Source organism: Mercenaria mercenaria, chromosome 13 (assembly GCF_021730395.1).
Source record: "Mercenaria mercenaria strain notata chromosome 13, MADL_Memer_1, whole genome shotgun sequence".
Taxonomy (NCBI): Eukaryota; Metazoa; Mollusca; class Bivalvia; order Venerida; family Veneridae; genus Mercenaria; species Mercenaria mercenaria.
In genome coordinates this window covers 25,294,418-25,319,784 of record NC_069373.1, presented here as the reverse complement: position 1 = coordinate 25,319,784, position 25,367 = coordinate 25,294,418, and the positions used below count along the sequence as shown (strand labels likewise).

Genomic DNA, 25,367 nt, shown 5'->3' with positions numbered 1-25,367 from the left:
TTCATCTTGATGATATCTAGGTCAAGTTTTAAACTGGGTCAACTGCGGTCAAAAACTAGGTCAGTAGGTCTAAAATTAGAAAAATCTTTTGACCTCTCTAGAGGCCATATTTTTCAATGGATCTTCATGAAAATTGATCTGAATATTCACCTTGATGATATCTAGGTCAGTTTCGAAACTGGGTCACGTGCGGTCAAAAACTAGGCCAGTAGGTATAAAAACAGAAAAACCTTGTGACCTCTCTAGAGGCCATATTTTTCATGAGATCTTTATGAAAATTAGTGAGAATGTTCACCTTGATGATATCTAGGTAAATTTCAAAACAGGGTCATGTATCTTCGAAAACTAGGTCAATAGGTCAAATAATAGAAAAACCTTGTGACCTCTCCATATTTTTCAATGGATCTTCATGAAAATTGGTCAGAATTTTTATCTTGATAATATCTAGGTCAAGTTCAAAACTGGGTCACATGAGCTCAAAAACTAGGTCACTATGTCAAATAATAGAAAAAACGACGTCATACTCAAAACTGGGTCATGTGGGAAGAGGTGAGTGATTCAGGACCATCATGGTCCTCTTGTTATGCATTGGTATATATTCAAATAACTTAATAAATATTCACCATTACAAGACATTGTGTCATGCGCAAAGGTCAAGGTCACAGACACAGAAGTTAACTTTCTTTTTTTGATTGTACATGAGATTACCTCTCTTTTATATGATAAAGTACAATACATTTGTTTTTTATCAGTTTTCCCACTATTTTAAAAATGAAATTATGTTTTTAGTAAGATGATTGGTATTGATAGATATAAAAAGCTGTTAACAATTTGATAAAACGAGACTTACCTGTAAGCAGAAGTTTGATCAAGATTCTATCTTCCACCAGCTCCTTAAGGGATCATATAGAGATGACGTAGCTCATGTTTCCGTGAAATTCAGGCTTCAGAGACAGGCAGTCAAACAGGAACAAAGTTCCATGTTGACAAGTTAGTAAAAATAAAAAATCAAGCCCAACTAGGTGGACTGGGAGGGTGTATGATCCCTTAAGGTGTTGGTGGAAGATAGAATCTCAATCAGACTTCAACTTACAGGTAAGTCTCGTTTAATCTATCAATTCTATCTTCCACCTAACTCCTTATAGGGATCACACAGAGATTTTAGAGTAAATTTTCAATATCTATTTATTCAAGTTATTTACAGTGACATAATTATTTCTGGATAACAAATTAAACTGTCTTTTGTAACAGCTTATTATAATACCTTCTGAATGATTTTACATTCATCCAACCCGCAGTCTGGGCTATTTTCTCCAATGTTTTTAGCTGTACTAGTAGCAACTGCATGCGTACTATGTGTTGTAAAGCTACTGTCAATACCAGCACGTAATAATATCCGTTTTACCCATCCGGCCACAGTGCCTCTCGATACACCCTTGTGAGGGCTCTGAGTGTTTATCAGTAGAGACTTGTCACCTGGGTATCGAAGTGCAACAGTTTCGTGGCTTCAACGCGAAACTAGTCTATCTGCTTCTATTTCTATATACACATAGACTAGTTTCGCGTTGAGGCCACGAACTATTCTCTTGAGATATTGTCTTAACACAGAGACAATACAATGTCTTAACACAGAGACAATACAAAGGTTAGAATTTTTTGGGTATGCCGTTAGCGTTATAGGGTCCAAGTGAAAAGTAGGTCTGGACTGTCTGGACTATTTCAATAAGTGTGGGGTTAACACTGTAACTTGTCTAGAATTAATTAAAATGTCTTCTAGCTGTATAGCATGAAGCGTTTGACATCTTTGAGCACTAAGTAACAAAAATAAAACACATAATTTTCCAGAAAGAAATATTAAGGAGTCGTCAGATTCCATACTTAAATAGTCCAAAACAATTTGAACATCCCAAACAACAGCCGATTTCCATAAATTTGGACAATTATGAAAAATACCTTTCATAAATTTCTTTAACAAATTGCATGAGCTGTAATCAGTTCCACTACACAGTGTAATGAATGCATTAACTGCAGCCCTTGCAGTACCCAAGGTTCTGTATCCTAAACTAGGATGATATAATGTGGTAAGGAAGTGTATAACGTCTTTCACAGAGGGATTAACTTGATCCACCGATTTTCTATGACAAAATCGTATCCACCATTTGATGAATGTGGCATAATGTTCTCCAGCTGTCAATGATGATTCCGGCAGCTTGCTCCAATAGGCCTTGTTCATGGAGGGCTTCCCTGATAATCGGAAAGCACCCAAAACCATTTTCTTAAGGGGGTGTTTCCGATTCGGCCTGTGCCGGAGTGCTCGTATCTTCTGCGACGACGGAAGAAAGTAGCTCTGCTGACTTAGCAAGTGGAGTAAGAGAGCCAGCCAGCCCTGTGTCATCCAAATTGGTGCTATGAGTACAACTTCTGCTCTGTCCTGGAAGATCTTCTGAAGAAATCGACCAGTCAAGCTGAAAGGTGGAAACATGTATAGAAAATTATTTCCCAATTCAAGTGAAAATGCATCTATGGTCCATGCAAAGGGTTCTGGTTACTGGGTTACATAGCATTCTAGTTTGTTGTTAAGCCTAGATGCAAACATATCAATGTCTAAAACTCCAAACTTTGAAAAAAGTGTTTTAAACACAGCACCGTCTAAAGACCACTCTAAATCTTCATTGAATTTCCTAAATAACATATCTGCTTCAATGTTTTCCGCCCCAGGTACATGTGCTGCACTTAAATGTATTTCACGTTCAATGCACCAAAACCAAATTTCCCTCGCGAGTTGATTTAAATTTGCGCTTTTACCACAGTATTTGTTGATATATGCACAGCATGTTATATTGTCTGTATATATTCGGATATGCACTTTACGTTTGTTGGAGCATAACGCAAGTAGAGCTAATTTACAAGCTTTTAATTCTAGAACATTAATATGCAAGTTCTGTTCTTGTATTGATCAAATACCACTAGTCTGCATGTTCTGTTCTTTGAGACATGCTCCATATCCTAGCAAGCTTGCGTCACAATGAATCGTAATTGATGGATTCCCATGCGACACTTTTCTAAATGAAAACTGAAGGTTATCAACCCACCAATTGATATCATTTCGAATGGAAGTAGACATTTTCATGAAAGAGTGGTAATTACCTCGTTTTAGTTTCAAATTATGCATTTTTGCTTTTTCAAGCGGTTTATAATACAAAGGTGCGTATTCAACGCCAGGTTCAGTTGCCACAAGTGTGCCAATCAATTGAACAAATTCAGTAATTGTTACCCACTTCCGACCAAGAAGTTTCAAGCATTGATCCTTAATGTTTGTTATTTTGTTTCCAGTCAATCTGACTGTCATGGTGCGAGAACATAAAATTAAAACCAACAAATTCTATTTGTTGAGACAGTTCAAGACAAGATTTTTGCAAATTAATTTTAAGTCCCAGATTATCTAATAATAAAACCGTATCTTGAATGTTCATGAGACATCCTGCATAATTTGCACACTACAGACAAGAGATGTCAATATAGACAGTACTAATGTGACCTTTTGCTCTAAGAGATGCAAAGGCTGGTTTTAAAATCTTTGTAAACACCCTAGAGGCTGTAGTCAACCCCATCACAAGAGAAGTAAACTGAAACTCCTGTCCATTGTGAAAGAATCTAAAATATTTCCTGATCGATGTACAGATTCGAATAGAATAAAAAGCATCAGCAATATCTACAGAGCCAAAGAAACAGTCTGGTGTCATGAGATTGACAGCAGATTGGAGGGTTGCCATTTTGAAATGTATGTGTTCCATGTGATCATTAAAGTTTTTCATATTCAAAATAATACGAACCCTACCATCCTTCTTTCGACTATCAAAAATGTTGGAAATAAATTCATCTTTATCTTCAATAAAAACTGGTTCAGTTATATGACATTTCAAAAATCGATTTATTTCCGTGTCAATTTTCTCTTTTTCAATCTCACTGAACTTCAAAGGTTGTGGACAGAAAAACTGATAAGGTTTGGTGTCAAGTTCAACCACATAACCACAGGTAGTTTACAATATCCATCTATCTTGAGTAATTTTCCTCCAAGCATTGACACATTTTTTTGTTTTCCCTGCTAGAAAATTATCAGAAGTGTTAACAAGACGAAAATGTTTGTGTTTACTTACAGTTAATGTTTTTTCAGTGGAGCATGACCTTTCTTTGGCAAATTCCTGCCGAAGTTTCAGGATTTCTGTCCGAAATTTTTCTTTCCGGAATAATTTTTCCCCATCCCACTTGTGGTTTGATAACCTTGATGGCTCTATGTATACACTTGGTGAGGGGCAAACAGACTGGATTTGCTGTTCCCCCTCCCTTGTCCTAAAAAAATCCATCTTATTCGTCATTTTGATTTGTCTGGACGTATCAAGCTGTTTACACTGTTCCTGCAAATTATCCCCAAAAAGTCCTGTGGCAGACATTGGTGTCTCTGCTGTGCACAAACTTTAAAACCTCGGGTCCAATTCTTTCTTGGTCTGTTCCCGTTTTTGGATGTTGATTTTGTTGATGGAGCCACATACCAGCTTAAATGCATCCCCAATGCATTCCTTTAAAATCGTAGCGTCCGGCTTATCATTATGTTAGCAGTGGTCCATAGCAGCAATTAAAGGACATGCAATTTTGTTAAGATTATCAATCATGTATTGTTTTGATACAGCTGTGGTCTTTATTTGGTTTTTCAATTGGTTCCATAAAAACCGATCGACTTTGGGGACTTGCAGGCATTCCACATTGTTGGGTCTTCTGTACTTATCATTCAGTTCTTTCATTTTCTTGTGATCTATCTTCTGTTTTCTAAGGTTTTTGTTTAGAGTTGCAGCCACTTATTGATAGATGTCCCCTGATGTTTCTGTTTCTTCAACAAAGAAATCGTCTAAATATCCACTAAAGCATCCTTAACGTCAACATCCGAACACAACTTCTGCCTCCCACCTTGCATCAGCTGATGCACATCATCCGTATCTGAATCAGATTCATCCAAAACCAGATCGACATCCGTTTGGGCCCGTTTGTTTGGCGCAGAATCTTCTTTCATTTTAGTTCCAACTGAATTTGGTCAACTGATGTCGAAAGATCTTTAATTTTGAGCGTTTGTCCCTCAAATGCTCGTATTGACGAGACAAACTTGTCCAGAATCTCCTCGCCCCGTTTTATAAATCGATCTATTTTGTTTTTATCCATTTGCACATATGCAGCGTCACGACTTCCACCCAGCACAGTGCGCTGTTCCATCAGGTCACTTGCCAAGCCGCTCCCCATTCCAGAAATCTCCCTCGTAGATTCCTAAAATTTTAAATAAATGGCCAGATCTTAGACAATTTTCACTAACCAGTCGAAAAATCTAAATAAAGTCCATTTACGACAGTTCGATCGTAGACGAGATCTAAAAAAGGACCCTCGGTCATTGTATGAATCCGGTCCTAATATCTGACCCGAAGATTCGCCATTGTTCCATCGGAACCACAAATAATGATTTAGTTTGCTCAATCTTTCGATCGCAGAATCCATTCAGGATAGTTGTTATCGTTCAGACAACAAATTATTGCAAATAAATGATCAAGTATCACAGGAAGTTCATTCCTGGAGAGTCATTCAGACTTCTTAGAATCTTTCAACCACATACCGTATTTTGGTGTGTATAGGTCGAGGTAATGTATAGTCCGCATCTAATTTTTGCTCTGGAAATGGTCGGAAAATTTAACTTCCAGCGTATTAGTCGCAGTTAAATTTCGGATTTTTTCCCCAGCAATATTTAATACTTTACCGGCGGCGGCCATATTGATGCCGCGGACTGAATTATTATCAGAACCTGATTGGTGGAAATCGGACAGTGTTATTTTCGTTCCCAACCGTTTCGTACCAACAGTAGTATCGGTAACAGATTACATCAAAGAAAAGCGGCTTTTTGACACTAATTGGCAGCAGACGGTTTGCGTTTTCATTCTGTTATCATGCAAGTTTAAGTGTGAATTGTTTGCACAGCAATTATAGCACCTTTCCGTGTCATGTAATTAACAGCGTTCTTTTGATTCTGAGTAAAAAGATTAACAAAATATCCCTGTTTGGATTTTTTTCTTTTATTTAAAAATCAAAAGTAAAAAATTATCTTTCAAATTTTTTAATACGCTAAGAATTAGTTTAAACAATGTTTGGAATGGAGGACGGATCGGTCCGGATTTTATCCAACCCAGAGTACATGTCAATGGCGTCCAGTAAAACGAAAGTAGAAACAAACGTAATTCAGACTGCAAAAACATCTTTGAATTAATGTCATTCGTAATTTTAATAGTCTGTATGGGTTATTTACGATATATTTTATTGAAAGTAACCGCTATTGGCTGAAAAGCCGCCGATATTGATATTTTTTATCCATTTTGTTCGTTCGTAACAGATGCACGTAATTTTGCGAGAGCTACGGTCAGAAAATTGGCCCGAAAAAAAAAATTGCTGGCAATGTTCTGTCGTATAGGTCGCAGGAACTTTTTCAGGCAGCAAAATGGGTAGAAAAAGTGCGACCTATACACACCAAAATACGGTAGAACAAAGAAATGATCATATGGTCAGAATCGAATTTTCCAATATAATTTGAAAATCCATATATATCGATTGCATCTTACCCTTTTACATGATAGAAATTATCCAGTTGTAAAGAAGAAATATTCCTTCCATCAACTGTCTGTATTATTTGATGATATTTGTAATTGAAAGACAAATTTCTTGAAATTAAATCTGTAAGAAAAAACTCTGTAGAATTCCACAAAAACTAGCCTCGTTCTGAAGTTGACAAGTAATTACATGATTCCTGTTCCTGTTGTTTTTTTGTTGTTGTTTTTTGCCCCTCTAATTACCTCAGGTAACATGACAAAATTAATGGTCTTGTTATGGAAAACATTTGTGTCAAGTAATATTAATATTCCTTGATGAGTTACAGACTGGACAAGAAAAAAGCCCTGTTGACCTTTGACTTCCAATTGTGACCTTGACCTTTTTAGTAAGGGGTCTAGGTATTGTGCAAGACACATTTTCTCACTATTGGAAGTAATATAAAAATCCCTTGATGGATGACAGAGTTATGGACGGGACACAAAATTATAGACAGACAGTCGGATGGATAAAATGATGAACAGAAAAGCTCAATCCTAAAGTCCCCCAACACTAGTTTTCAACCAGTAAGGGACTAAACACAAACAAACAGTTGATGTATTACCAGTATATTTGAAGGGTGGTTGTGTCTTTCAGGAATGCTGTTCATGTTGTCAGATGGGGTTGGCAGTGAGACAGATGGCAATGCAATGTACCTCGCCTTCATTAGGCAACCCATGTGATAAGACATTTATGCAGTGCTGTACAGGGGATGAAGATACAGGTTTATATTATTTTTACTTATAGATGAAATACAGTGATTTGATTTTAACCAAATGTGTTATATTCCAGTAACAGTTGTTGAACATTTATGATAAAATTGATTTTCATTTCTTGGTAGTGTTGTATGTAAACATAAAGATACAATCACTTTCATTTGTTTGATCTTTTTGTTTGTGGGGTTGGAAGTTCACTTAGATTTGCCTTTGTCCGTATGTCAGTCCATTCATCTGTCCTTTGATCTGTCCATCTGATTTCTGTTGTGCATATCTCAAAAAGTATTTGACTTAGAGTCATCAAACCTCAAAGGATTGTTATTCAGCATGTGAAGTTGTGCACCATTTGTTATGCCCCCCTTCGAAGAAATTTTTTGCAAATGTTGGTCGGTCGGACGGTCGGTCAGTCTGCCTAGACCAATCGGTTTCTGGATGATCACTCAAGAACGCTTGGACCTAGGATCATGAAAGTTGATAGGGAGGTTGGTCATGACCAGCTGATGACCCCTATTGATTTTGAGGTCAGTAGGTCAAAGGTCAAGGACATTGATCAGGAACAGTCAATCGGTTTCTGGAGGATAACTCAAGAATGCTTGGGCCTAGGATCATGAAAGTTGATAGGGGGATTGGTCATGACCAGCAGATGACCCCTACTGATTTGAGGTCAGTAGATCAAAGGTCAATGTCGCAGTGACCTGGAACAATTAAACCGTTTCCAGATGATAACTCAAGAATGCTTGGGCCTAGGATCATGAAAGTTGATAGGGAGGTTGATCATGACCAGCAGGTGACCCCTTCTGAATTTGAAATCAGTGGGTCAAAGGTCAAGGTCACAGTTAAATCATTTCTGGGTGATAACTGAAGAACCCCTGTGCCTAAAATTACGAAACTAAATAGGAAGGTTGATCATGACAAGCAGATGACCCTTATTGATTTTGAGGTCAAAGATCAAGGTCACAGTGACCGGGAACAGTTAAATCGTTTCTGGATGATAACTTAAGTAGGCTTGGGCCTAGGATCACGAAACTTATACGGAGGTTGATCATGACCAGTAGATGATCCCTATTGATTTTGAGGTCAGTAGGTCAAAGGTCAAGGTCATGTTGACTGAATGCATCAAGGGGTGCATTTTGTGTTCTACAAGCTCTTGTTTAAATTGGCATTTCACACAGCTGTAACTGAGTTATCAATATGGCCCTTCGTAAAAATTAAGCATACAGTGACAGCGCTGGGGCAAGTGTGAGTATCCTTTGGACACATATCTAGCTCATTATTATGATATTGGTAGTTATTGTTTAACAACAAAGCTAAATTATCAAGTTTTCACTATATGTCTTAGTTAGAGAAATGAATTTAAAATAAACCAATTTAAAATAAATAGTACTATGACATCAGTAATATTTGTAGGTGACTTATTACTGTGATTTCACAGGAAATAAAACCCAGTCATTTTATCATCAGTAATTCATGTCTACATGAAGTAGTAGTTTTGACCAAAACAACACAGGAATACGCAGCTGTATGTAGGATTGTTGATGTAGAGATAACATAATTATGCTTTTTTAATCCCCCGCCGTGGCGGAGGGATTATAGGAATATTCTGCGTCCGTCCTTCCGTCCGTAACAAAATCGTGTCCAGTCCATATCTCCTAAACCCCTTGAAGGATTTTCATGAAACTTGGGTCAAATGATCACCTCATCAAGACGATGTGCAGAACCCATGAGTCAGCCTTGTCGGTTCAAGGTCAAGGTCACAACTCAAGGTCAAAGGTTTGAGCCTGCCATTTTGTGTCCGCTCTATATCTCCTAAACCCCTTGAAGGAATTTTATAAAACTTGGGTCAAATGATCACCTCATCAAGACGATGTGCAGAACCCATGAGTCAGCCATGCTGGCTCAAGGTCAAGGTCACAACTCAAGGTCAAAGGTTTGAGCCTTCCATTTTGTGTCCGCTCTATATCTCTTAAAACTTGGGTCAAATGATCACCTCATCAAGACGATGTGCAGAACCCATGAGTCAGCCATGCCGGCTCAAGGTCAAGGTCACAACTCAAGGTCAAAGGTTTGAGCCTTCCATTTTGTGTCCGCTCTATATCTCTTAAACCCCTTGAAGGAATTTTATAAATCTTGGGTCAAATGATCACCTCATCAAGACAATGTGCAGAACCCATGAGTCAGTCATGCCAGCTCAAGGTCAAGGTCACAACTTAGGGTCAAAGGTTTGAGCCATCCATTTTGTGTCTGCTCTATATCTCCTAAACCCATTGAAGGATTTTTATCAAACTTGGGTCAAACAATCACCTCATCAAGGCAATGTGCAGAACTTATGAGTCAGCCATGTCTACTCAAGGTCAAGGTCACAACTGAAGGTCAAAGGTTTGAGCCTTCCCTTGAAGGATTTTCATCAAACTTGGGTCAAATGATCACCTCATCAAGAACTCATGAGTCAGCCATGTCAACTCAAGGTCAAGGTCACAACTGAAGGTCAAAGGTTTCAGCTCTGTATCTCCTAAACCCCTTGAAGGATTTTCATGAAACTTTGGTCAAATGATCACCTCATCAAGACGTTGTGCAGAATTCATGAGTCAGCCATGTCAGTTCAAGGTCAAGGTCACAGCTAAAATCAAAGGTTTACCCTTTCACTATCCATAGCAGTGACGGGGGATTTAGCTGTCTTTCAGACTGCCTTGTCATGTTTTAACTACTATGATTTGTCAGTACATTCTGGAAGGATAACCATGATACTGTTTTGTATACCAAATAAAGAAAGATGGAGCATGAATATGATACTTGTACTTTGTGAAGTTTCAACTCTCTTAGGCCAATTTTTTTTTATTATTAGTTTTACCGATTTTTCTGGAAAAAAGATAGGGTCGGCGGTGGGAAAAAAAAAAGTTGGCAGATAAATGTTAAAGACAATCGTTATCGTTTTATTTTTCTCACATTTAATTTTCTTTGATTTACAGTACATCCAAAGTGAAAAGTCCCAATGGATACCCAGCGTGTCCAGACACGGTGTTCGCCAACCACGCTGTTTCGCCGTGAAATCGCAGCGAATCGTAGTGTTCAAGATTGTTTTAAAATATGCTATTTTCCATTTTATTTTATCCAAAATGAAAAGAAATACATATATATATATATGTTAACATAAAATAACATCGTAATTTTTTAGTTTCGATGTTCGTCTGCTAGTTGATTTTGGAGACTTTTCGTATTTTGCAGGTAGAGCACTTGACAAGAAGCGTTTACGATGAGACTGTGCTTAATAAACAATAAAACCTGTGAATTCAGTTGTTTTCTTTAGAGTTCACTTTTGCAGTTTTGTATGTTCGTTGCAAACTTCTGTTGTTGTACATTTTAGTACGATAACGTTATTTAACTCTTCGTTCACAGTTTGCATGGAATTTGATAATTATTTAAGAGGTAAGTTACCAGTTAATAATTTTCGAATAACTTGTTAGTTTGTTATGAATTTATTTGCTTATGTAACTATCAAAAAGAATTTTGAAATATAATGTTAGTACAATATCGAATATCGGAATTAAAGTTTTCGCTCGGGAAAGAAATCAGTGGTATTCACTTTTATATAATCAAAGCAATCATCTATTTAAACATTTAGATGTATGTCTTCATGTCTGAAATAACATTAATCGAATTCTGTCACATGACATTTCGAATTTCAAGAAACTATTAATGTGTAACATACATCTGTGTTAAAAGTTATAAATTTTATCTGCTTTTTTTTTTCAGGGCAAGAGGAAAGCTGTACACGAGCCTTGGAAGCAAGAACTTACAATTTAATGTTTGTTTTGTTAATAACATAATTTTATTAGCATTAAATGTCATAATATATCTATAGCATCATATAATACAAAGACCTGTGTATTGATAGTGCTAACAGATTATTTTGTGTTCATCATATAATTCATATATGACAAAAATTGTTTATTCTCCATTCTGTATTATTTTCGGCAAAATTAAGATATTTGCATATTTGTAAAAAACATATGTGATCTTTTCCATAAAGTTTGGTCTGTGTAATAGGCTAAGGGGAACAGCAGCAAAATATGAAATACAATACACTGTTTTGTTTTAACAACTGAATGTGTATATGTCACATAATGTGTGTGACTATCACATGATGGTTTATAGAATATGTATGTCTGTCTGTCTGTATTTTGTGTAAATAAACTTCAGTTGTTGGTATCGTTTAAATCTATGTACATCTTATGAATATTATGGTAATACCGAACAAGGCGATAACTTATCAGCTTATACAAAGCTGAAAGCCTATTCTAAAGACAAACATCCCAAACAGAATAAAATGTGCTAATGGAAGCCTTATGCAGTAACAACACTCAAGGATATTAACCTGCCTAACATACCAGACAATATTTCAAGAAAGAAATATTAGAATTTTTGTGAGTTTTAAGATATTTGGAACAAAGTTCAAAATTGAATATTAAATTATGATAAACATAATCCTGATTCAAAGACAATTATTTTGATACTAAATTTGGCTATGAAAGTCAAAACTTTTAACATATTGTGTTTTTATTGACTAATGATTGTATTCATTGATCTTGACACATTACATAAAATTATGTATGAAAAAAGAAGCATCATAATATAACCATAGACATAATTTTATTTGTGGTAGAAATGATTTCTTCCTTTAAAAAAGATTCTACAAAATCCATTGGAGTTCCTTTTTGAGACAATCGATCCAGTGTTAACAATGTAGAAATTTCCTTGACTGCAAACCGAACAAAAGTAGTGCCGTAAGTACAAACAAGTAGCCATACATTTATTTAACCATCATTTTGCCATGATGGTATTTTCAGCTGTCGAACATCAAAATTTTAACGTATTTTCAGTCAGTGTATTATATATTTCTGTTGTTTTTTTTGTTTTTTTTTTCTGACTGCAGTGACATATTAATGCGTGGAAACTAGGTCACCGAACAAATGCCGAAGATGTAAATAGATTTATTGGCTAATATACGAGGGTTGATCCAAAAGTAATGTCACTGCGTCCATGGTGCGCTTATTCACCTGAGTATGATAATAAAAATATATCAAAATGTACAAAACTTCCATTCTGATAATATGGCAAAATATTTATTTCTGGCGTTTTTTCGTTTAAAATGAACATGAATTCAAAAAATACCACTGACGCTATGTTGCCGCACGCTAAAATATTGTTGGTTCATTAATAAAACTGTCAAATACGGCCACTGATCTGTATCAGAATAACGCGCTGAATCATATGAAATTTTAAAAATGTGACATCACTTATCTCTGCCATTTCCTGTTGAAATTTTATTGACGTCATCGCTCGTTGAAAATATCTATGCAGTGTTAACGCTTGTTTATGCTGAGAGCAAGTATGTCGATTTCTCACAAAACACCACAGCCCGTTTTAAATTAGGAAAATCACCGTTAGAGGCCATGCAGACGATAAATAACACATATGGACCAAGAACAGTGAACAGGAGACTAGTATACAGGTGGTATGAGCGTTTCAGGGACGGCGATGAGTCTCTAGAGGATCGCCAAAGAACCGAAAGACCTGTGATTTTGCGCTTTTTCCTCCTCTGAAGGAAAAACTCCCAAGGGGTCCGTTTCAAGGACCTTGATCATTTGAAAATCTTTGTAAAAATGTATTTTCATCTCTTTCAAAGGACTGGTATGTTGCTGCTTGAAATGGGTGAACAGACTTGAGCGCTATATAGAAAATCAAGGATGATACATTGAAAAGGAATAAATATTGATAACAGTCAGTAAGAAACGTCGTCTCGGACGTCAGTAACGTTAGTGGTGTGCGGCGATGGCTGAAAGTATGCCTTTCGTATATGTCGATATTGTTAAAACTATGCAACATATCTTATCAATGTTTTTAGACAATATTGCAAATAGATAAAGGTACTTTGGTATGCATCTTTGTTTATTTCCTTTCATTATACACGATTTTACAGCTACAGTGACATTACTTTTGGATCAACCCTCGTATTTACGACTATTTTGGATTCTGACTAATACATTTACGATTATAGTTGCATAGCATCGCGAGACACGGGAAAGTTGTAAATACATACTTTTGAGTTGTAAATATTAATGAATGAGTAATATATGTTCGATTTTATACATATTTTGTTTTGGTTTTTCAAGTCTTAATCATTCATTCCGTCAGTAGCATTTAAATACAAATGTACATGTATTGCATCAAAATGTTGATACAGTAATAAAATGACAGCGCTAAGAACATTACAGGTTATTATTAAATCAGAGGTTCACTTCGAACAGCATGTTACACTTAACTATTCAGTTGGATAGATAGACTGGCATCAGTCGTTAGAGTCATAAATGTAAAGCATTTTGCCATAAAATCAATCCTCTTTGATAACACTTTCTGAAAAAAATTTACAATATCTCTAACCTCTGACTCTTATGACTGGACAAATGCATCTGAGCTGGGCAGTTTACATCCCAGCTATAATAATCACCATCTCATTAGAGATCATTGGAAATGTGTTCATGATGTAACATAACCCTTGACTGACTAACCCTGGATCATAGAATCCTGAATGACCTTCTCAGTCTGTATAGAAGTGCTTGCCAACCTTTTATTATCTATTAGATAAACAGGAAATTTTAATGATATATTAGCAATTAGGAGTGACCTGTCGCTTTTATTTTTAGATTTGGATTTTCCAGACTGTTCCATTTATTAAATAAGGGTTTGAAAGATATTTGTATGGTGGCTGATTTCTGCCATTTCGCGTTTTCGCCCCGCGACCCCGCCGAGCGAAAACACGAGAATTTACAAGTTAAAATGGCGGGGGTGCGGGGCGAAAACTCGCTATTTAGCGGGGGCGCGGAGCGAAAACACGATAATTAGCGGAGTCGCGGGGCAAGAGTTAGTAACTGGTATGTCGGGGGTGCGTGGCGAAAACATGATAATTAGCACTGCTTAAACGCCGAGTTTTCGCACCGCGCCCCCGACATTCCAGTTTCAAAATCTCGCCCCTCGACCCCGCTAATTATCGTGTTTTCGCTTCGCGCCCCTGCTAAATAGCGAGTTTTCACCCCACTACCCCGCCGAGCGAAAACACGAAAATAAACAAGATAAAATGGCGTGGGCGCCAGGCGAAAACTCTCTATTTAGCGGGGGCGCGAAGCGAAAACACGATAATTAGCGGGGTCGTGGGGCGAGATTTAGTAACTGAAATGTCGGGACGCGGTGCGGAAACTCGACGTTTAAGCAGCGCTAATTATCGTGTTTTCGTCTCGCGCCCCCGACATACCAGTTACTAAATCTCGCCCTGCGACCCCGTTAAACAGCGAGTTTTCGCTCCGCGCCCCCGCTAAATAGAGAGTTTTCGCCCCGTGCCCCCGCCATTTTGACTTGTTAATTCTCGTGTTTTCGCTCGGCGGGGTCGCGGGGCGAAAACGCGAAATGGCAGAAATCAGCCACCATATATTTGACTTATTTAAAACTATAAATATATTTTAAATACTGAGCAGATTGACATTGCACTGATAGTTTAGTTGGTAGAATTGAAGAATCTTGCTAGTGATTTAACTTTTGCGATTAAGAGGCTGTGGGTTCGAAACCCACACAAGGCGACTTTTTTATGACTGAATTTGTTTTATTTTATTTTTCAGGTTTTTTTTTTTATTTCATTTTATTTCATCATTTCAATTTCATTTTTAATTTCATTCATACAATTTAAATACATTCAATACATTTCGAACACACGCGCCCAATGGAGCATCCTCACACTCGCTGGCGGCGTCGGTTTCCTCCTTATAAGTGTCATCAGCTAGTTGAATGACTAAATCGTCAAGAGCTATGTCAACCATGTTGAATAATTCACAATCATAAAGATATTTGAAAAACCTATGTTAAATGCGAAAATAGCAAAATGATACAAGTAATGCAATTCAAATACATCTTTAACATTATTATCATTTTAAATGTATGTTACCAAAATATAAAATGAAACAAAAAAAAATTAAATGTAAAATATATATATATATATATTGATCTCCGCTGGAATTCGAACTCACAAAAGTTAGATTCTAAAGGCGTCACGCTTACCACTGCATCACGGCGTCTAATTGTCGAAGAGGCAGTCATTTAAATATTTATTATAAAAATAAGTTATATAAAGGTAGGGTACCCCTTTACTGTAGTGGATTATTCCAGTAACATTTCAAATCTATAAATAAAAGCGACAGGTCACTCCTAAATGCTAGTACATGTACTGTCTATTATTGGTTCTGTAAAAAATTCATGTTACTAAATATATCTGTATTAATTGACCACTAAAATCTATCTAACGATTTTTTTAAACAGTTCTAATGATATTATGATAAAAACATAAACTCCTGTCATATTGTCCATAACAACGAAAGTGATAAAAATATTTTGGAGGGTGTAAATGTTAAAAAGATTTAGTGTCAGCTATTCAGCAACTATAAATGCTTGAGCATACTTCTGCAGGGAATTTACAATGTTGTAAAGGCTTTACTTTCTTTCATTTCTAGAGAAAAATCAAACATCTGGTACAGGTGATTTGAAATAGTTCAATTAATCTTGTTGCCGGTCAGTTTAGGGTGGCTCGGCCAGAGTTTTTTTATTTTTCGTTTTACGGGAGCGCCGGTCCTAAATATTGCAAAAATGGAATAAAATTAAAATTCATTTTCCCGAGCTTTATTTTATTTTTTCCGCCGGTCGGTTGTTTACAGCCCCAAAGAAAATAAAATTAGTGTATTTTCACCTGGACGTAATTTCACAGGAAGGGAGTTTAACGCGTGCAAAATATTGTGTTTTGCCGTACATTTATCGGCATTAACAGGGTGTAAAATTCCACTCGCCTGCTCGCATTGGCGAGTTAAGTCTGAGTAGGACGAGTGGACCTCGCTGTGTACTCGACCCATCGGGCGAGTGGTTTTTTTACGTCCTTACTTTACCAAAATTCAGAAATTAAATCTACAAAACGTCAACAAACTTTGAGATGGTTCAGTCGCTACCGGGATTGACTGGAATTTACCCGCGAATCGTAAAGATATCAAAACGTCTTGCCGGTAATTTTCCATTCCACAAGCACGTGTGACCTATCGTAACATCTAATTTACATCGACACGTACACAAAAACCGTGCATAGTGCATTCATTTTTTAATATTTTCACTTCAAGTTTTCAACACCCCTTGAGAAATAATACTTTTTGAATTCTATAATGATTTTGATAAGATATCGACAGAAATGTATAAAAACGGTCGAATTTTCATATAATCATTTGTAAAAATTCGAACAGCGCGATCTTAGTTACTTATTTCTTTCTAAAAGTAAATAAATGATGAATACTATGGGCTTAAAATTCAGACTTTTGACCAGAAAGTACAAAAAACAGAATAAAAAAATCTTAAATAATGAAAAAACGGCAGCGATTACAATACATGGAGTAAGACGATTTTTGGCATACAGATTTCAGTTAGTGCTGCAGAATAGGTTACATAACCTCGTGAACGTAAGTAGAAAAGCGATTTTAAAATAAAGCAATGTGATGTCACTGCGGTTTTTAATAAGTTTTAAATGAATCTTTGTACATGTATTTTTTGACCAACAATTTAAAGTTTTTCTTGTCAAACAATAATGTAAATTCCTTGAGGGCAAATAGGTCACAGAGTAGGATATCACCATAGTAACATCGTTGAGACATTTACCTTTTATACAGGATATAGCACATTCGCTTTGATAACAAATTAAAGAAGAAATTTTTATTGATTTCTATTTCTCAGCATTTTAAGAACCGATGCGGTCGATCAGACAGTGATGTGTCACATGGCGCGAAAACATGACGTAATGCCATGACAATCTCCAACAAAAATAAATGCTTTAAACTCCGCTTCAGATGTCAAGATACTGACACACTTCTTTAGCTCTTAGAGGGGTGTAAATTGATCATGAAACAGGTCAACATTACTTAGTTTATCACTGAATAATTACGATAATCTTTAACGTTTTTTTTTCTCTCTTTCTACACGGTTGATGGACGATGATTGTGTCCAAATTTTTAGACACTTTTCAAATATATATTTTTCGGGAAATAATACTATTGTACATATACTCCTTTCATAAAAGTGACAGTATTAAAAGTATTAAATTGTCTAAAGATTGTCTTACTCACATTTTGTTTCAGTAGATTCAACTTACAAGTTGCATAGAAAGGTAATACAATATCAAAGGTGCTTTGACATTAAATTTTATTCAAACATTAATTGTTTGCATAACAAATAATGTTTGTAACAGCAGATTTTTTTTACATTTTTATTTCAGTGGTGACCCTCACACTTTACACAGGCTTGGGACTGTCTGGCATAAAGCAGCTGGTAGTGTTGGTAAAATCTCAGACAGATAGTCCATTTCTTTTGTAACTTCAATAGAATTCATAAGTGTATAAAGAATAATAAAGAATACTTTTTATTGGAGACAATATTTTGACAAAAAGTGATGCAACTTCAGTACTTGAACTAAGTGTATTATAAAAAGGTGCAAATTACAGAGTTAAATGAGGTAAATTTTCACTTTTTGCTAGATTATCTTTCGCTTTTCATCACTGAAAAAGAAATCTTGCCCTCTGCACTGTGACTGTTATTCAAAGTTATTAAATTCTTTATTTTGCTGATAAAATCCAGTATATTATGAGCTGGCATAACTGTAAAGTTAGCTCGTTAAAGATGATATTGTGAAAGATACAATAGTAAATATTATGTATAAAAGCAGAGGTTACACAGCAGAAGATCAAGCAAACCAAACCACAAACTACTACACTACTAACCACTTTATACCAGAGTGTTTAGTCTCTACTTGCTGTCACTGAAATTTACTGTGGCTGTTGTATCAGATAAATAATTTTGTCTTCCCTTAAATTAAGTAAAACAAGCTTTCTGAATTTTAAAGACTTGCCAGTGTGAGTTACAGTGCCTGAAGCAGTTTATTCACAAGCATGCATGAAAATTTTATTCAATGTTCATCCTGTATAAATGGCTTTTATAGTCTTAAAACATAACAATACATCACAATATTAAATACTGGACACAAACACAAGTAAACAAAACTTGAAACGGAAGTTCATCAAAATAAAAAAAATCTTAAAAAATTCTATTTTATTTTTATTTTTTTCCGAGATGCTCACTTTCAAGCTTTTTATTTTAATTTTTATTCCCTCCTCCCCCTGCTCATTTTTCAAAAATCTCCCGTAAAACGAAAGATAAAAAAACTCTGGCCCTACTGACAGGTGGTACTAATCACTCTTCATGACATTATATAACCCCAGAATCGCATTTTATAAGTCTGTTGAGATGAGCCTTGAGAGAAAATGGTTTTCTTAGAAAATATCAGTGTCAGTATGAAGAAAGAATAAACTATTACAGATAACTTGATCTCAACAGACTTTGTAAGTCTATTGGATAGACAGCAGTTGCAATATTGGTGGGTAGGCACTATGTCTGCCCAATATAAAAATATGACCCACACTATATTTTTCCTAACAATTAGGCCTAGTGTTATGTGTGTAAGATATGATTAAAATCCCCTCAGTCAATACCTAACCATTCATATGTGTTAAACACATCAAAAACAACAAGTGTCAAATGAAAGACGGAGTATCAACAGTAACGGATAGAAGGTTTAATACCTGATCGATACTGGACCTAGACATGATATCGATCCAACTTAAAACCAGTGAGCAAAACTATAATGGTCTGACACCATTTTACGATATCTATCCAATATAAAAGAGATATTGGTCCAATGATGGTTAGATATGGACTGGATTAGATAATCGTTTTATAAAGTGCTGAAACGTTTTCAAAACGGCACAGAAATTATTTCAGGGACTACATCTTCCCCGCTGGCTTTACAGATCTTCATTTTGGAAATTTGTATAAAATGTTGTTTTATTTTTATGCCCCAGGCATCTACTGATGCGGGAGGCATATAGTGATTGTCCTGTCCGTCCGTTCGTTTGTTCGTCTGCCCGTATGAGGTTAACCAAATGGAACCGTTTCGTCTAGCATCAATACCCCTTACTAGAATGACTTGATACTAATGCAGATGTAACCTGTGACCATTACTCATCTTCAGACATCACCTGACCTCAGTTTGACCTTGATCTTGAACTTGACCTCATTTTGCCACCAGGGGCATCAAGCGTTTATTGAAAGCAGCTTCTTGTTTGAAAAATATATTACCTACTACTAAATTAAACAATGATTTGTTTCTAAATGCTTAAAAGCATTAAATTCAGTAAAACGGTCATGCAATTACTTATACTGATGGCGGGTTATGGTATTATCGGTCACGCAAAATATTACAAAGGGCTCTGTCTTATCTTACTTGCGGTATTTTAGTTTATATGTACACAGAGTATATGAGCTTACGGATAACTGATCAGAGGCTAATAAATTAATATGTTTCGAGAAATAATTGACGAGGAACATGTATTAAACAGTCATATTTTTGCATGCGGAGAAAGCCATATCTAAAGGGAATCTATGGAAGGCCGGTGCGCAATGCTAACTGTCAAATGCCAAATGCCGAATAATTAATGTTAAATGCCAATAACTTAATGCAAAATGGCAGTTACTTATTGCTAAATGACAGTTACTTAATGCTTAATGCTTTATACCATATAATCTATGCTGAATTCCTAATGCTAAATATGAAATAGCTAATGTTAATTGATAAATGATAATGCTAATCTTAAAAATCTTGTACAATCTGTATTGTTCAGAGAAATCTATCCTCCAGTACTTTCAGTGCTTTGATTTTTATTGTCTTGCCTAGAGCTCATTCTGCAGGTACAAAAGTGTCAGTAAATATGGGACTACAATCTCAGATGCTTTGTTTTCTTTTAAAATACTTACTGAGCATGTGTTGAGTCCAAATATGATGACCTCTAGTCATCACTTTAGGTTGTAGTCAGTTTTGGTTTTTAAAGAAGCCTGAACTTATTGGTAATAAGTGTCAGAATGATATGCTATAGGTTGACCGCGTGTTTTGAGCAGTGATGGAATGATACACTTTTTCAATTGGGTTACATCAAAATTCGGTCCATACCTGGCTGAAAAATCTCTAAAGAGTAAGTTGATATGTATGTTTTGTTTACCATGAACTTGATTATATCGCTGGCGCAATTGGTAGCGCGCAATGATTACAAACCGTGAGGTGCGAGTTCAAACCCAGATCACGGCCATATTTTTTCTCTAGTATACATTATTTTTATTTTATTTTAGTCAAGAATCTTTGAACTCCTTTTTAAGGCCTATGCTATTTTTGAAATTCTGAGTTAGGTGGGTGGGGTACTTGATATTATTTCTGAAGAATTTTGAAATTACTGTAAAACAAATTTTATTCCAATGTGACAATACATTAAAACCATGCAGTGCTGAACTTTTACTTTAATTAAAAGACTAAAGTGGGAAAAGTTATCAGTATGTTCAGGTCACAATTTTTGGGGTAAGTATTCTGTATCATCAAGCATAAATGCGAAAAAGTATGACATACATGATAAAGCTGAACTATCCATGTAAATGAGCTGAGAGCTATTTTTCTATTTCCATTTATTACTTTTCTAAAAAACACATTACAGTTAACCTGGTGTCGGTAAAATTTGTCATTTTTGTGCACATGCCGTTACACATTAAAGAAGCCCAAACTATAGGTATGGTGTGCGAGAAGGGCCTGAGCGCTTACGTAGTCATATACGTAGTGCGCATTTACAGGGAGTGTACTGCTCAAATTAGTATATACATTTAATTTTATCATAAGTCCGCAAAGTGCACCAAAAGAAATAGCATTATTAATTTTGTAATAATATTATTTATTTACAAGCGTATGTTTGACAAATGACATCGAGAATTCTAATTACTGGCCTTTCAGAAAGCTGCATTTTCAAGTACCTGATATTTTCCACTTTGGTTAAAAAGCATTTTTACAATACATTTGTGTAGATAATGACTGACAACAGAAGGAATATCACTGTAATAAAAATATTCTTGACCTAGAGAATGCTACAACCTACTTAACTTCAAAGTTTAAGTTTAAAATTACATTAAAGACTTTTGCTTGAAAGGGAAAGGAATGTTGTTCTAATGTTAATTTTGTCAGCTTAGATTTCTTAAATCATTTAAAAAAGAGAAAGACTTTTCAAAATCGGAGTAAAAATGAGACAGTTATGAGCATTTAAATGTTTGGTCAAGTTGGTGGCCATTTTGTTTCCATTGCAACAAACAACAAAATGGCAGATTTATTAGATTTTTAGATACACATTTGAACAGCATTTACTTATTACTGTAAAATCATTTCTCTACCTTTTCCAGCTTTATGAGAGAAAATATATGTTTTACACCTTATACTCAAGAGACATAAGAAAATTAGTCTTTTTTAAAGGTTATTTGCTAAATAAATTATTCAGCAGTGTGTAAATGACGTCATTAACACACTAAAATGTCTGCCTCCATTATCATCCATTTTCTTCAATTTCAAACTGCCATCTCTTTTTCAATAGTTGTCCGATTTTAAACATTCTTTCAGCGTTATGAAAGGCTTGATGATGACGTTCATATAAAGTTAACTTATTTTCAGGCTTTCCTTATGTTAATGTTCGTCAGCCGCGAGCTAGTTAAATGAATGGTTACAGACTTCTATCCGCATGGCGCCTGGCATAGTGGTAAGAGTTGGGATGTAATTGACAAGCACAATAAAGGTGTCTCATAAGCCAGATTGGCTGCCCCTTTCAATAGGGGTGACACTATAATATACAAGACCTTTACCTTTATACAGAAGGGATATGTTTGTTTTACCGGTACATGTAACAACAAAGCATTAACCCCTCGTGAAAATATTATGTATGTGGCATTCACTGTTGATGTTTAATTGTAATATTATATTTTGACGTTACACTGAAACAGACAAATACCCCATATCCATTTATATAAAAATATAAACAAACATACAAACAAACAATAAAAACCGGAATAATGTTTATCTATTTTATTTTGTTGGGTATAGAGTAACATCGAAACGACACAGTTAACTTTTCCCAGGTTTTGTTGGTAGGGAAAGACTCTAGGTGCCCCTCCATACATTTTTTTTCGGGCTCAGGCGAGTACCTAGATAGAGACACCAACCTTCGATAATGCGGCTGGTGGCTGCCTTACTTAAAGAATTTTACACCTAAAGTGAAGTTTCGATCCCGCGCCGGTGGCAAGGAATTCGAAGTCAGCAACCTTGGCCATCCGGCCACGGAGGCATCTATAGAAATAACGTTTGAAATATTTACTGTTATGAAATATTCACGCTGATTTTTATATCCTGTGAATTGAACACTTATGTCTACATTTTTCTTTTGCAAGTATTAAACTTATATATTCAATTAAATTTCAATAACATAAATGATAGTCTCAATGATATTTATCGTCAGAAATTACAAATGGTTTGTCGAATACACCATACTTTTAATTACAAAAGTTTACACACCATGAGGTTCGGAAAGCACGAAATTTACGTTCTTGAACGAATATATGAATCGTCATGCTTGAAATGTAAATAAAGGAATAAAAGTAAATGTTTACATGTCCGTGGAAAAGATGGAACTGTGATTGTCAATGTTCCCGATACGGAATATATATGTGTATAAACACGAGTCGTTTCATCTTTTGGGACTTACAGGAACACAGTAAGCGATTGTTTATTTGTTGTATTTATGTTCTAGTAACCTTTGACACTGATTTCGAGGACAAGCCGAATATGTGACACATACATGTATGTTGTTGGGCTGGAAAAAGATAGGTCCAAAATTTTAACTAAAAGCTATATTGCATAACTTCTTCGTTATTTCTGTGCATACAATTCGGTGGCTTAAACGTTAGCATATCAGAAAATTACTGGAAATAAAACATATCTTTGAAAAAGTCCCGATCTTTCATCATTTGTTTGGTTGGTGCATGTTTACAAATCTAATTTTAGTAGGCCGTGATCTCCATGAAGCCGTGTAAAGTGATAATTTTGATGACACATTGGTTTTATTTTGTAATTGTGAGTGATCGTTAAGTGATCAGAAAGATCGGACAGTGGGATATTATAAAAAAGTGATGCTTTATTTAGATTAAAGAGTGAATCGCACTATACAATAAGGAATTCTAACTTAAAGGTAAAATACTCCTTTTATTTCGTTCACTGAAGAAAATATGGCGGGCATATTTTTGTGAAAAATTGGTGCACGTGTGATTTGTGTAACACAGCTTAGCGACGTTTTCTTAGAAAACTAACGCTCAGCTCATTTACACTGACATATCCTTGATTGATGAATATATATATTGTGTACATATGAGAGACTTACGGTACCAAATACCTACCCCGAAAATTTCTATGCATTTTCTTCCAGTACATTGTTGGGACATGCTTTCGAGTGTCATTGATACTTTATAATTTACTCGGAGATACATTTTTTTCACTATTACAAGTTTCTATTTGATCCCCGCGCATTTCTCGTGTTGTTACGACAATCTCAGTTTTACATAGAAATTTTTCATTGTCAAAATAACATAGTCCTTAAAAACCATTTTTTATATTTCAGTTGTAATGTTGGACTTATTTCTTTTCTCATTGTTTCTCTATTTTTAGTATATATTTTGCTATTTTACTATTATTTCAATATAATTTGAATACATGGTAACTGAGACTAATAGGCAAGTATTTTTGACTAGGTAACACATCATTTACTAATCGATTCAATGAACTGCACAATTTTCTCATGCAATGTTTATTGAAACAAACGATTAAAAAATGTGAACTTACCAAGGCTCGAACCTCGAAAAGCAAGTTTGTTAAGCAAACGCCATATCCTTTGGTCCATGCATTTGTTTACATTAATCGATAACTTATACCGTTTTACTATGCATTACATATATGTTTGTACCCTTTTTTGGCGAATCAACTGTCCTGCATAAATTAGTCACAGCTCAAAAAATGTGGTCGACCTATTGTGTATATACATGAAGCCTAAGGCTGTGCAGAAATTAATGGACTTTATACACTCGCATGTAAATTTTGACAACCATTATGTTTTGACTACTGTAACTCAAGTGCTTGTTTAAAAAGACTTTATAAAATCAAAGACCTTAGAATTGGCAAAAATTATGAATCTCCATTAATGATACTATAGATTTTCTTAATCATTTAAAGGTATTTAAGCTCTGTTTTAAAATTTATTTTTCTACCATTTTTATCACAGGTTTTCCATCATTCCTTGTCAGTCCAAGAGACCAAGTTGTGACTAGAGGGCATACAGTATCTTTAAAGTGTGTTGCTAAAGGCAACCCAACACCGACTGTGTTTTGGAGAAAAGAAACTCAAGAGGTTTGTGTTTGTTTCTAATTTTGTCATAAGTTCCTTAATATTTATTAAAACACTGTCATGATGTTACACTTTTATACTCACAGTACTGTAATTTTGATATTCTTTCAATGGAAAATTGTACTTTATTTTCCACATGAAGACCAATATATGTTTAATACTGGACTATTCATTTAATATAGGGCTGCACAAGGACTATAAGTATATTTTATGTATCATATTTCATGAATTTTAATTCTTTTCTCTTGTTGTATTTTTTTCTGGAACGCTGGTGACAGGTAGTTTGTCTTTTTATCTAAGATACTTTTAAAACAATTTCATTCCACTTTTTACAACGGGTAAATATGATTACTCTTAATAAATGAACCATAAATATCATGATACGTTTGATCAAATGAGTAGTAAGTCTGCATATAAAATTTGAAGAAAAAAAGATAAGGTCAGACGTAGGACTCGAACCTACAATCCCGATATTGACAGGTAAACGCTTTGTCCGCACAGCTACCTGCACATGTGACAATATATCAGTTAGGAATTATGTAATATTTAGT

The 25,367-nt window shown here is 35.3% G+C and overlaps 1 protein-coding gene and 2 long non-coding RNA genes across 5 annotated transcripts in view; 2 read left to right on the top strand and 1 right to left on the bottom strand.

The window, feature by feature from the left end:
• The window catches only part of LOC123529305 (fibulin-1-like), a 298,235-nt gene that overhangs the window by 52,819 nt on the left and 220,049 nt on the right, over positions 1-25,367 (top strand). For 2 of the 3 annotated variants that reach the window (XM_053521359.1, XM_053521357.1), the window contains exons 4-5: positions 7,270-7,396; positions 24,695-24,819. In XM_053521359.1, coding sequence (XP_053377334.1) covers positions 7,270-7,396; positions 24,695-24,819 — 252 coding nt within the window. Of the gene's footprint in view, positions 1-6,217; positions 6,266-7,269; positions 7,397-24,694; positions 24,820-25,367 lie in introns of those variants that run through there. The other variant, XM_053521360.1, reaches the window with a different exon arrangement.
• Positions 1,912-6,810, bottom strand: LOC123529313 (uncharacterized). The gene is made up of 3 exons (XR_006682107.2): positions 6,648-6,810; positions 4,158-5,313; positions 1,912-2,465 (listed from the first exon to the last, which is right to left on the bottom strand). It is a non-coding gene; the product is annotated as an uncharacterized LOC123529313 (long non-coding RNA).
• LOC128547852 (uncharacterized) lies at positions 7,404-11,396 on the top strand. Its single transcript, XR_008366699.1, has 2 exons — positions 7,404-10,811; positions 11,139-11,396. It is a non-coding gene; the product is annotated as an uncharacterized LOC128547852 (long non-coding RNA).